The sequence below is a fragment of the Protopterus annectens genome, chromosome 5.part0 (genome assembly GCF_019279795.1).
Source record: "Protopterus annectens isolate FY-2018-M chromosome 5.part0, PAN1.0, whole genome shotgun sequence".
Lineage (NCBI taxonomy): Eukaryota > Metazoa > Chordata > Ceratodontiformes > Protopteridae > Protopterus > Protopterus annectens.
In genome coordinates this window covers 1,183,442,320-1,183,454,391 of record NC_056735.1, presented here as the reverse complement: position 1 = coordinate 1,183,454,391, position 12,072 = coordinate 1,183,442,320, and the positions used below count along the sequence as shown (strand labels likewise).

The window sequence follows — 12,072 nt, the reverse complement described above, 5'->3', positions numbered from 1 at the left end:
ACAGCATTCCTAAAGCTGTACATCAGGGGTTACCCACCCGGCAGTATAAACGTGGCTCTAGATGATTGTCACTGTTGAAGTGACACCATGACTCTATGTGCAAAAATGGGGGAAAAAAGGGTTGTGAAGGGATGGATGGATTCCTGAAGTCTTCCACATTCTGGAATAGTCTGCCTAATCAAGTTAAAGTTCTGCAGGATTTGACAGCTGTTAAAGTTAAAAATAAAACCTGTCTTGTGGATACAAATGCACCTTCTTTAAAGATGCTGGTTAATTCACTGCTTTAACTATTAGCAAGGTGTAAGGCACTCACAATCTGATGTCCACTGGACTGTTGATTACATCTGACATGGATGTTGTACTCAGATTGTGTATGTATTATATGCAGTCAAGCCATTTTTGTATTTCTGAAAATTTGTTCTTTAATTCACTTGGTATTGATTTTTGATTACTCATCTTTTGTGTTTTGCCACTGCTATGTTGGTGTGTTTCTTGTACATGTCATAAATATTTGTGAATCCTATTCATCCTATCCATTCAGTCTAGCTGATGGTTCTTCCAGCATCCTGTTGGATCTGATCTGGCAAAACTAGTGCCATCCTTGATCTCCTTTAAACTTTTCCATCCCATAATCCATCTGTGCAGCTGCGTCCCCATATTTCATTTGCTATCTTCATGATCAGGCAAGGATCTCTACTCAGCAAAATGCTCTGTCTCAGTCTGTTGTAATTTTACTAGTGGTCTACAGTTTGGCTACTAACATGATGGGAGTCTGCTATGGGTGCTCACTTGCTAGTAGCTAACAACATACTTGCTTGAAAAAGCAAGTGCTAGCCTTGAGCTCCCACTGGCCTTGCTTTCCCATTTCTTTAAAGCCCTCCCAACATCTGATCTTATAAAGCTGTATAGCCCTACCAGGACCCTAACTCTAACCCTTAAACTCCAAATCAGTCCCCAACCCTACCCCACCCTCACCCCCTAACCCTAAAGCTCCTTGCCATCTCCCTGACCTTAAAATCCCCCTCCTACTCCTTCCCCACGGTTGCCACACCTAACTTGTTCTAACTCGATTGATGTGTTCTGATAAGGCACAATGACTGCTTTCCCATACTCTTATTCAAGTTTGAGTGTAAGCATCCGCCAACAAGAGTTATGAGACGTGTATATATATATATATATGTATATATATATATATATATATATATATATATATATATATATATATATAAAATGTATACACATATACATAGACACACAACACACACACTTGTACACATCACTTGTTTTAGAGAATTTCTCTCATTTCACCCTTTCCCTGTGACTTAGCCAGTAGACCTAAAGACTCCTTTAGCGTCTGTCTTTAAAAAAAATAAATAGATAAATACAATTTTTCGAACAGAGCTAGTGCTATGAATATAACTTTAGTATTTCATATGGTAGTTCCTGTCACAGTTACAGTTGATTGCTTAGAAAGGGAGACTGCCTTATATGTAAAACCTTTGGAACTTGCTTTCCTGGTAGACCACATAAACTAATTCTAAAGAGTTTGTTGTCCCCTGATTCTTTGTATGATCAGCCAGGAAAAAGAGAAATAAAAGCCAAAAGCAAGTGAGAAAAGTAAATGGAGGCAAAGTAGAGGGGAGACATCAGTGCTTCAGTAGCCCTAAAAATGCCAAGAGCAGAATTGTCCCCCTTCCTCAATTACAGCTATAGAGTCTTCCTTATTTCTGACTTTGTCAGAATCTATTGTTATTGTAGACAAATATCTGAAGCATCCAGTCAATTGGATTTAATCTGAGTAGGGGCATCCCTGTTTAATATCTCAGCCTCTTTCTGCTTTATCCAGGCAGTCTTTCTGGTCCTTCAGGAGTGCGTCCTATCTGGATTGGGAATGCATAATGAGGGGCTTCTTAAAGACTCTGCTTGAGATGGATGTCCTCCCATCCCTGTCACTCTTGAGGGTGGATCAGACTGATCCGTCTTCTCCAATCTTTGCTCTTTTCCCATCCATGGTTCTGTATTTGATGTGTGAGAACAGACACTGTCCCGTGCCTTTTCCACTGGTGCCGACCACTCCTCCTGACCTAGAGTCCGAGGAACTTGGATCTGACTCAACTCAACACCAAAATTTCAGTACTGATCCCTTCTTTGAGTCCTTTTAGTCTGTCAGTCTCTGGTATACCTTCATCGGTGCCTCTTCGGGGGTGGGGCATGGATGTTGCTATTGGTGGAGGTTCTTCAGATCCATCAAATCTGTGATCGGCTTTTAAAGTTATTGGGAGGATGGTAGATTCTCCTGTGAGAGCATTGATGCAGACTGTATATGTCCTAGGGTCAGAGCCATTTAAGAAACCTGTTCAGATGTAGACAGATTCCCCCTCCAACTTTGCAAGAAAGAAGTGTAAAAGGAGACGCATTGACTCTCCTTTGGAGTCTGTCATCTCAGGCACTAATTCCAGACAGCACATTTGGTGATATCCACAAATTAATCCGACAGTGGGTTTTGGCCTACACACCCACCCTTTCAGAGCAAAGAGGTCATATTTTGAGGCCTGTCACTTGGCACCCTCTTCTACTACCTCCTGATCATCTGTCTTATTGACTTGAGTACGAGGAGAGTATAGAAGGAGCTAGATTTCTTGAAAGCCGTTCCTGTGAAGCCAGTTAACATCCTTTGCCCTCCCAAGGATAGATAGTTGTGGTCCAAGGATCCTTTAAAAGATTGTCTGATAGTAGCAATGGCCACAAAGAAAGAGCCAGCAGATGCAGCCACTGTCTGTTTGCCCATCAGGAAGTCTATAGCTACGGATAGGATGGTGAAGCAGGTGTATGTCTCTGGTACTTTTGACCTGAAGGCTTTGAACTATCCTACTCACATGAACAATTTCTAAAGAGATCTAGTGGAACAGGCTTTAGCCTCTCTAAAGAAACTGCCCACACCAGACTCCAGGAGACAACTGGAAACCTCTTTTGGCACTTTTCTGAGTGTAATTAGTCTCTTTGTGTGACTCATGCATAATGCAGCTGATTCAGCAGCTTGTGCAGTGAGTACAGGCATTACCATGAAATGCCATGCCTGACTTTGCCAGTGCGCTGTTTTTGAACTACTGTGCAGAGAATAAAAAGCGCATTACCAGACACCTGCAGCAACTGGAAAGACCCCAAAAGTACCTCACCAAGAGGATCAAAGGGCTCAAACAGATGCCATATGCTGCCCGGTTAAAGAAACTTCAGCTCTACTCAGTGGCATACCGCCTGTTCAGAGGCGATCTGTGCCTGACGTATAAAGCCATGTCCAACCCGGAATTAATGGACATGCTGCACCTCAGAAAATCCAAATCCCATCGAGCTACGCGCTCGAGAGACTTGAACCTCCTCAGCACTGAAATAAATAGGACATGCTGGAGGGACAGATTCATAACCCAGAGGCTCCCTTCACTCTGGAATAAAATCCCAGTCCAGGTTAGGCAGAGTCCCTCATTGACTCTCTTCAAGAGGAATCTTGATGAGTGGATGGGAGATCGTAGGTTTACCCCGGGTATCACTTCTGTGTCACTGTTAGACAGAGGCACAGTATACTAACCTCGAAAAAGGGCATAGCAAAATAAATTTAAAATGGGTGGCGAAAGCCAAACACATTCTGGCTAGGCTTATAAATGCCCTAGGGCAGATAGCCTAGTATGAACCTATTAGCTAATCTGCTCCTTGTTATGCTCATTGTGTGCAGTGTGTATTATCTGTATTTTGTGTAACAGTATTTTATATGTACATTATATTAATTGCCTTAACTGGATGTCTGCAGCTCCATTTCTCTGTAGCCTAATGCATACCTTAAAAATGGTCAGTTTGGACTGGTCTGACTGTTAAAGTTAAATGTTAAGTAAAAAAAGTAAATCTAGATCTGGGCAGAAGCTCATTGAGAGTGACATGCATGTGTTTCTTGATGGTGGTTTAAAGCCAGTATATACCTGTCAAATAGGAATCCTGCACTCCCTTAATCAAGTCTCTCTATGTATTGCAACTTTAAAATGTGAGTGCAGTTTAGATGTGGCATCTGAGCCTGGATTAACAGCCACATTTATATATTCTCCCATTGTTATGTCACTCTGGAACACCTTTTACATTTCCAAACATCCTGATTTATTTTACCGGAGTAGCTGACGGAAGATTGAGAGAGAAATGTGCAAGTCATCTTAATATCTTTTCTGTGAAGATATATGTTGGAATGTGAATGACCATTTCTACAAAAGGCCACATAATTTGAATATTAAAATAGTTTTTTTTATGCTAACAGTGGGAAGTTCCTGTTAATGGAAGTTCATATATTGTGTGAACAGTAAGAGTTAAAAATTCTAGCCTTCAGGAAATTTTGCTTATAAAGCTTGCATTGTTTCATAATTTGTTGCCTTATACCAGGCTGTGGTGAGAATAACAAATAAGTGAAGTTGGTTTATTACAAGTAAGTGGTTTAAAGTGCCAGAAACCCTTTTTATGTAAACAAACATTGCACCTGTTAGTTTGCTTTTAGTGATGTTGGTAAGAGAAGAACTTATTATGGGTATCAGTGCCTGATTATGAAGGGGCAGAAGCATTTTAGAAATTCTAAGGATGAAGTTTGTATAGTTCTAGATCGAGAAAAGCCAAATGTAAGTTCAGACAGATATGCTGGATAGTTTAATACAGAATGTATGGCTTAAATGTGGAATCATCTGTTAAGTATATTCTGTAGTAGGGGAGGGTCATGACATATTGTTACGAAAAAGTTACTCTGTTTCATTTGGTTACAGAGCTACATTCCTTTGAAGAAAAGCATACATAACTGGCATAGAATTGGTATAGTAGGCTTGTATGTTTTGCACATATTCTGTATCTTTTTTGGTTTTCAAGTGCCTCACCAGCAAACTATTGTGCCTCAGTAAGAAAAAGATCCTGTAGCCACCACTTCAGTATCAGAGAGGCTGGATGCCTACCCAGCACTCTTAAGAAGAACATTCTTCCTATGTATTTTACTTTATATATTAATTAATTTTGACCACTGCACCACCTTTCAGCACTTGCTTTTCTGTTAATTATAATCCAGAAACTTCCCACACCACATTCTAGTTTGTTCAGCTGATGCTTTCTTATTAATTTCCCCAGAGTCTGGAATGGGAGCTCCCTCCATGGTGAAATAAGACTTTATACCTCGTTATTACTTTTCAGATTTCTGCAGTAAACTAAATGCAGTTTTGTAGGTGCTGTTACTTAACTTAGTATGACTTTAATTATTTGAACTACTGGTCCCTGTGTTAGTAGGTATTGCAGCAGTGTTTTAACTGTAATCTTGTGTTACATAAAAGTATTGTATACCATATTTGTTGTAAGAAACAACACTGTTAACTTGGCTTCACTTACATGCTGGTATCTTATTTTGTTGTAACAAGGCTGAAACAACGAAGGGTCCTAGTGGTCCATCTCATGTCTCTGTAAAATAAAGTAAAACATAACTGTTTTATAACATTATAGCAAATTAAAAGTTGACAATTTCTTTCCTAGTTGGATCTTCCTCTTGGCTTGTCTTTCTACAAGTGGATGCTACGGCAAGAGTTGTCTTTTAACTCTCATGACCTCTTTAACATTGACCCAGTGATAGCCAAGTCTGTTCGTCATCTTGAAGATATTGTAAGGCAAAAGAAGAAACTGGAAAAGGACAAGTCATTGGTAAGAATTAGTGAAACAAAATGCAGAGTATTGTTCATATTAAATAAAAATTATGTGTTTAAGAATGTTGAGGCTAAGTAGCATTGTGCAGTTTTGATAAATACTTGTTCGAAAAATAACTAATTATATGAGCACAACTTTCTTTGGGAAAATTCCAGAACTGAAGAATATAAACTGTAAGCAGTCACTTTTTGTACTTTTTCATTTCATTTATTTTTTATGTTAGGAGACAATCTGTCCTATTAAGTACTTTAACATTCTGCTTCCTCTTCATCCCTTCTAGCACTTTAACTTTGTGTTTCCAGTAACTCTAACTTTTAATCATTGTTGTCTTTTGAATGGTCAAGGAATAGAATAGTAGCTGAAGAGTCTGTGTGCTCCTCACTCCCTAGCCATTTTTTTAAATACATGTCTGCTTCTACTTCATATTGATGTTTGGAGGATCCAAGATGAATGCAAGTTAGCTTGGCTGTATATTAGAACCTAACTTGTGCTATAGAAAACAATGACTAATTTTGTGTTCAAATTAGTGTTCAGCATGCCATTTTCCTTTTCCACATTTGCAGAATTAGCAAATAGCTGTCTGTAAATTAAAGGGAGTTGGGCATAGCTCTTTGATACTTACATGTTGCTTCTAGTGTGGTCAGACATTGGCTGATGGTGTTCATCTCGTTTAATCTCCCTCCAATCAGATAAACTGATTTGTTAGCTTTACTTGGAGATTTTACTCAGTATCAGGGCAGGGGCTGGTGGGGGCTAGGGGCATCATTCGGGCATATGAGGGTGCTTTGTGCCCTTGCTGGCATTGCAGCAGTGTGGACTTGTGTTATTGCTTAACTGTACTCCATGATGGGGGGCAGGAAATCCACTTCACCACAAAATATCACAATGCCTTCCCCATATGGATGCTTGCTTTTGCACACCAGCTGTCAAAGTGGCTTGTTGAGATTGATTTCCACCCCCAGGCGATGTGTTTGCACTACAGCCCCTTTTCTAATGGGGCCAGTGCAGTGAGTGGCTGGCTAACCCTCACCCCAAGATAGGCATGCCCATCATCTCTTGCTAGTGCCTTCAAACACCATTACTGCTAATTGAGCTTATGACTTTTTGAAACTTTTACATTTACCTACCTTATGTGCTCTTCTTTCTCAGTTATTTGTCAGCTTTGTTTCATATCCCTGTCAAAGCCTTTGCTGGTCTTGTGCTAGCATTCCTTGGAATCTTGGTCAGTGTACAAGGTACTGATTTTATAGCCAGCATTCCCAGGGGCCCTCTTCAATTCTTGCTGCTGTCAATTTATTTCTTGTATTTGCTACCAAGTACTTTGTGTAGTGAGTTGCCCTCATCAACTTTTTTTTTATTCAGCAACCCTCAATCAAACTTTAATTATTGATTTGAAGTAGGAATAGGTATTTTAAAGTTTTGATTATAGTTGGTAATTGTGTTTTCTGTTTAACTTTAAGAAATGTGAAAACAACCAGATTGATAAGAAATGGGAAAAAGGAAAAGGTGCTGAAACTCAACAAAGGTTTACTGTCAAAGGAAGTAGCAGAAGGAGCTGAAATATGCAAAACCTTTCATTTTAATCTTTATATTACTCAGAAAAATAGGGACTTTGATTCTTTAATAAAAGGATCAAAAGTCTGTTCACCAGCCTTGGTGCTGTCAAAAGATAAGATTTTGGCAAGCACCTTCATCGCTACCTGTTACAAGTTGTGGATTGTATAGCTTTGAAAAGTACTAAGCTAGCTGCATATCATACATGTTTGCTTTAATGAGAGTTCAGTCTAAGACCTTATGGAGGTAGAAAAATAGGTTATGCTATAAGGAGCAAACAGTTTTTGATTATGATAATTTTTTTCTCTAGTACTAAATCTGGTACTTAAAAATGCCACAATTCTGTTTATTATGATTACATATACACAGAGAAGAAAATTAGACATCTAGCAAATGGCAAAGAATTTTTATTAAAAGCATATGGTAACTGTGCTACTAGAAACATTGTTGATTTAGCTAAATGCCACCAGTGTCCTGCCTATTATATAGGCAAATCGAACCAGAGATTAGAAGGAAAATAGTTACTAATGCACTTTATAAACATATAATTGACACAGATGAAAAACATTCTATGTTCTGTAGTCCTATCTCGTCTTCATTCTTACATATGAGTTCGGAGCCAATCCTTAGCTTCGACACTGCCTATTACAAAGCTCGAAGTCTAGGTTGGCTTGTGGCAAGGTAGGTATCCCATAATGCACTAGTAAGAATCCCCAGATTTCTTTTGCCACGTCTACGAGTTCAGAAGTGCTCTCTTTCTTGGCAGTGGCTAAGTTGGAATTTTTGCTTATTCAGAATTTTATAGTGGTTCTTTTTTAACTGTAATAGTTATTTACTGTTAATAACTTACAGTTGTTACCTAGTAGTAGTAGTTAGTGTGTTCTGAAATTTATTGCAAATTGCTGTTGCAAATTGTTGACCGCCGTTTCTGCAGGCCTTTAGTCACTGGTATCCCTTCTTTCTTTGTGCTAGTTACTGCTAAAATTTTTCTTAGGCATAGGTCCGTTTTTTAGTTAGGACCTATTTTAGCCTTTGTCTGTTGCTTGTTTGTTCTCTATCTCACCTTCCCTTCGTTTCATGACTAGGCCCGTTTAAGTTAGAGGACCTTGTCCTCTCTTCCTATCATCCTCTATGTTTATATTTTGTGATTGTTGTTGTGACAGTATGTCTAAGGAGTCTAAAGAGCATAAACCTTCGGGTTTCAAAAAATGTCTTAAATGTTCACAAAAAATGTCCCTGACTGACGGACATAGTATTTGTGTTTATTGTCTGGGAGCCATACATCTTCAGGAGGCATGGACCTTTTGCCACTCTTTTAGTTCCTGGGTTCTCCTGGAAAGGAAGAACAAACTGATCTTGAAAGGTCTCCTTAAGCCTTCTTTTGAGGAGGATTTAGCCAGTTCTTCATCCTCTCATTCCAGGTCTCTCTCTTCTAAAAAAGAAAAGGTCAAGTTGGTGAAAAGACAGTCTCCCACACCGACTGTTAAATCAGGGCTGCCACAGAAAATTGCTAAACTGGATACACCTTCTACCTTCGTCTCCTCTGCCGTCGGAGCCGGTCAAGGTTATTGAAGTTGACATTCTGGTTTCGGCCCCATGTTTTTCAGAGCCGATTACTGAACCCATACCTCGGAGCCGGTCTAGAGATTTATTACCGGTGTCCCCGACACTCAAATATCTGAATTTACAGAAATCTCGATCACCTACCTTGTCTTCCAGATCCTCCAAGAGTCTTTCTGAGGAGGATGCCGAGAGAGTGGTGCTTAGACTTTTGAAGTAGATGCTAGCAAATTTGTTGCCGACTCCGACTAAGCCCATATTACCTGCTTCTGTTCCTCCTCCTCCGAGCCATGTCAGTCCTTCGGAGCCAGAGCTATCTGTGCCATTTGTTGTGGAACCGTCGATTCCAGCAACCCCTACTGTCTGTCTCGGAGCCGAGTTCCGCTCCGACACCTTCGGTTCTGTCCTTGGTTTCTAGGAGCCGAAGCTCACCAGACAGCCCCGATGGGGATGCTCGGACCCGAACTTCTTCGGTTTCGATTCTACCTCTCGGTGTGTCGGCTCGGCTGAGCTCAGATCCTACATCTGTATCGGAGCCAATCGCTCTGGAGCCAAGGGCTACTTCTGCTTCCTCGGAACTGGTGGTGTCCTCGGAGCCAGAGAGATCTGCCTTAGAGATGATGAGGAGCGTGCTGTTTAGGTCTTCAGCTCCACACAAGGGTACTGATGCTCTTCCCCCTCAAGCTTAGACCTCTGTCTCAGCATTATCTCTCTCTCTCTCTTGATGGCAGAGACCCGCAGCCTCAGGAGCCCCCATTGGGTGGCCCCCAGTCTTCCGAGACCTCCCCAGAATACCCTTCTGAGGAGCCTCCTCGGAAGAGAACTTTCAAGAGGATGCATGTAGACTCCCCTGATGAGTTCTTCACCTCTGACACTGACCTCGAGGAGTCAGAAGGGTCCCCTAGGTCGTCCTCTGATGATATCTCCTTCGTAGATATCCTAGAGATCCTGAAACAGAGAGGCGGCTGGCCCACTGTCACCCCTTCTAATGAGGAGTCAAGTGTACCTGAAGGCTTTCGGGTCTCAACCTTCAGCCTCTTGGGTGTCTTCACCTTTCGAAGAGCTGTTAGATTTAGTGAGTCGAAAGGTGTGGGAAACTCCTGAGGCCATGGAACCATTCCCCAGAAGGCCCAACAAATTTCTTTCAGCTCCCAAAGAAGAGAGTTTTTGACCAAAGGTGTGCCTGTAGATGGCATGGTGGTAGTAGCAGCCACAAAGAAGGAACTAGTGAAAACTTCCTCATCTGTGCACCCACCGAACAAGGAGTCTTGAACGATGGACAGATGTGGAAGCGTATTTTTCTTCAGTGGCTTTTATATTCAGATCGCTGAATTACCTTACCCATTTCACTAGGCTTCAAAGAGATCTCCTAAAAGAGCTAGGAGAGTCTCTCTAAGGTACTTTAACTGAAGGAGTCCCGGAGAAGGTTACTGCTCAGTTGTCTACCTTAAACTCCATTGTTAAGTCCTTCATGAGGCTGATATTTTATGCAGCAGATGGAGTGAGTAGGGCAGTGGGTTCAGGAGTTTCCCTTAGGAGATGCTCCAGGATGCACTTATGTAACTTTGCAGAGCCCTTCAAATCTACATTTACCAACACCCCCTTTGACGGTTCCTCTCTGTTTGGACCAAAGTAAGACACACTCACCAGATGCGAGCAGGAAGGGAAAACTCTCTGTGCCATGGGTGTATGTTTTTCCGTCCCTTCTAGACCATACCCTAAGAGTTAGAGAGGCGAAAAAATGTGGTTCAAGAAATCTCAGAGATTTTTCCCAGACGCACAAGGTGATTTCTTCTCCTGAGGCAGAGGAGGAGGAAGTAATGGTAGACGCTCTAGAGGCAGGGGGGTCCACAAAACCAGGGTGGTCGCGATTTTTTTCGTGGACATCCCTATCAGCGCTTCTGAAGTGGGGCCTGACTGCGCTTCTCTGGAGCCAGTCGGGGGTTGCTCATCTTTGTACCCAGAAGCCTGGCACGACATCACACAAGACAAGTGGGTACAAAGAATAATTTCCAGAGGATACTCCATACCCTTCTCTTTTCCACCTCATCTAACCAAAAAAATCCCAGATGGTCCACCCAATCACAGGGATCAAGCCACTATAGAAGTCCAAAAGTTGCTTTAAAAGCGAGTCATCCAAACCGTCCCTGAAGATCAGATAGGATTCGGAACTTACTCCAGATTCTTTTTAGTTCCAAAACAAACGGGACTGGAGGCCCATTTTGGATCTCTGCAAATTAAACGAATCAGTAAAGAAGTCCAAGTTCCAAATGGTAACACTGCAGTCTATGCTCCCTCTGTTAGGGAAAGACAATTGGATGTGATCCATAGACCTCCAAGATGCGTACTACCACATAAAAATGGACAGAGCATCAAGGAGTCATTTACGCTTCCAGCTGGGATCCAGTCATTACCAATTTCGTGCTTTGCCCTTTGGTCTCACCACACCCTCCAGGGTGTTCAAATGCATGGCGGTAGTAACGGCTCACTTGAGACATCTTAGATTCCAAGTGTTTCCGTACCTGGATGACTGGCTCCTGACTGCCACCACCAGGCACCTACCTCTGCAAGCCAGTGTTTCAACCATCCGAGTCTGCACTCAGCTAGGCATTACTATAAATTGGGAAAAGTCTGCCTTGTCGCCCTCTCAATATGTGACTTTTATAGGCGCAGAAATAGACACAGTCACAAAGATGGCTGATCTTCCTTCAGACAGAATACAAAATCTAAGACGACAAATATACAGCCTGCTTCCCCAACACAAAGTCAAAGCAAAGACAGTGCTCAAACTTCTAGGAACCATGGCCTCTACTATAACTCTAGTTCCGCTAGCCAGACTACATATGAGAATTCTACAATGGCTACTCTTTTCCCAGTGGTCTCTTCAGCAACTGCCTCTGTCTCATCCCATTTTAATAACAGAATCTTGCAAAAAGAACCTTCGTTGGTGGATCCAGTCCAATCAACTAATGATAGGGAGATAATTCATTCCTTGCCAACCCGTTGTTACTGTGACCACGGATGCCTCCTAAATGCTGGGGGGGTATTATCGAGGAAGGGCAGTCCAAGGCACATGGCAGGAACACGAGGCTCATTTGCATATCAGTGCTCTAGAGAGAGAGCAGTTCTTCTAGCAGTGCAAGCACTTCACGACTTTCTTCCTCTAGGGACAATAGCAATCCAGTCAGACAATATGTCAGTGGTATGGTATATAAACAAACAAGGGGGAACCAGATCCTACTCCCTGTGTCAAGA

At 41.7% G+C, this 12,072-nt stretch overlaps 1 protein-coding gene across 2 annotated transcripts in view; it reads left to right on the top strand.

Annotated features, from left to right (window-relative positions):
* The window catches only part of TRIP12 (thyroid hormone receptor interactor 12), a 3,849,287-nt gene that overhangs the window by 3,644,913 nt on the left and 192,302 nt on the right, over positions 1-12,072 (top strand). For both annotated transcript variants that reach the window (XM_044071052.1, XM_044071053.1), the window contains one exon: positions 5,536-5,700. In XM_044071052.1, coding sequence (XP_043926987.1) covers positions 5,536-5,700 — 165 coding nt within the window. The remainder of the gene's footprint in view (positions 1-5,535; positions 5,701-12,072) is intronic.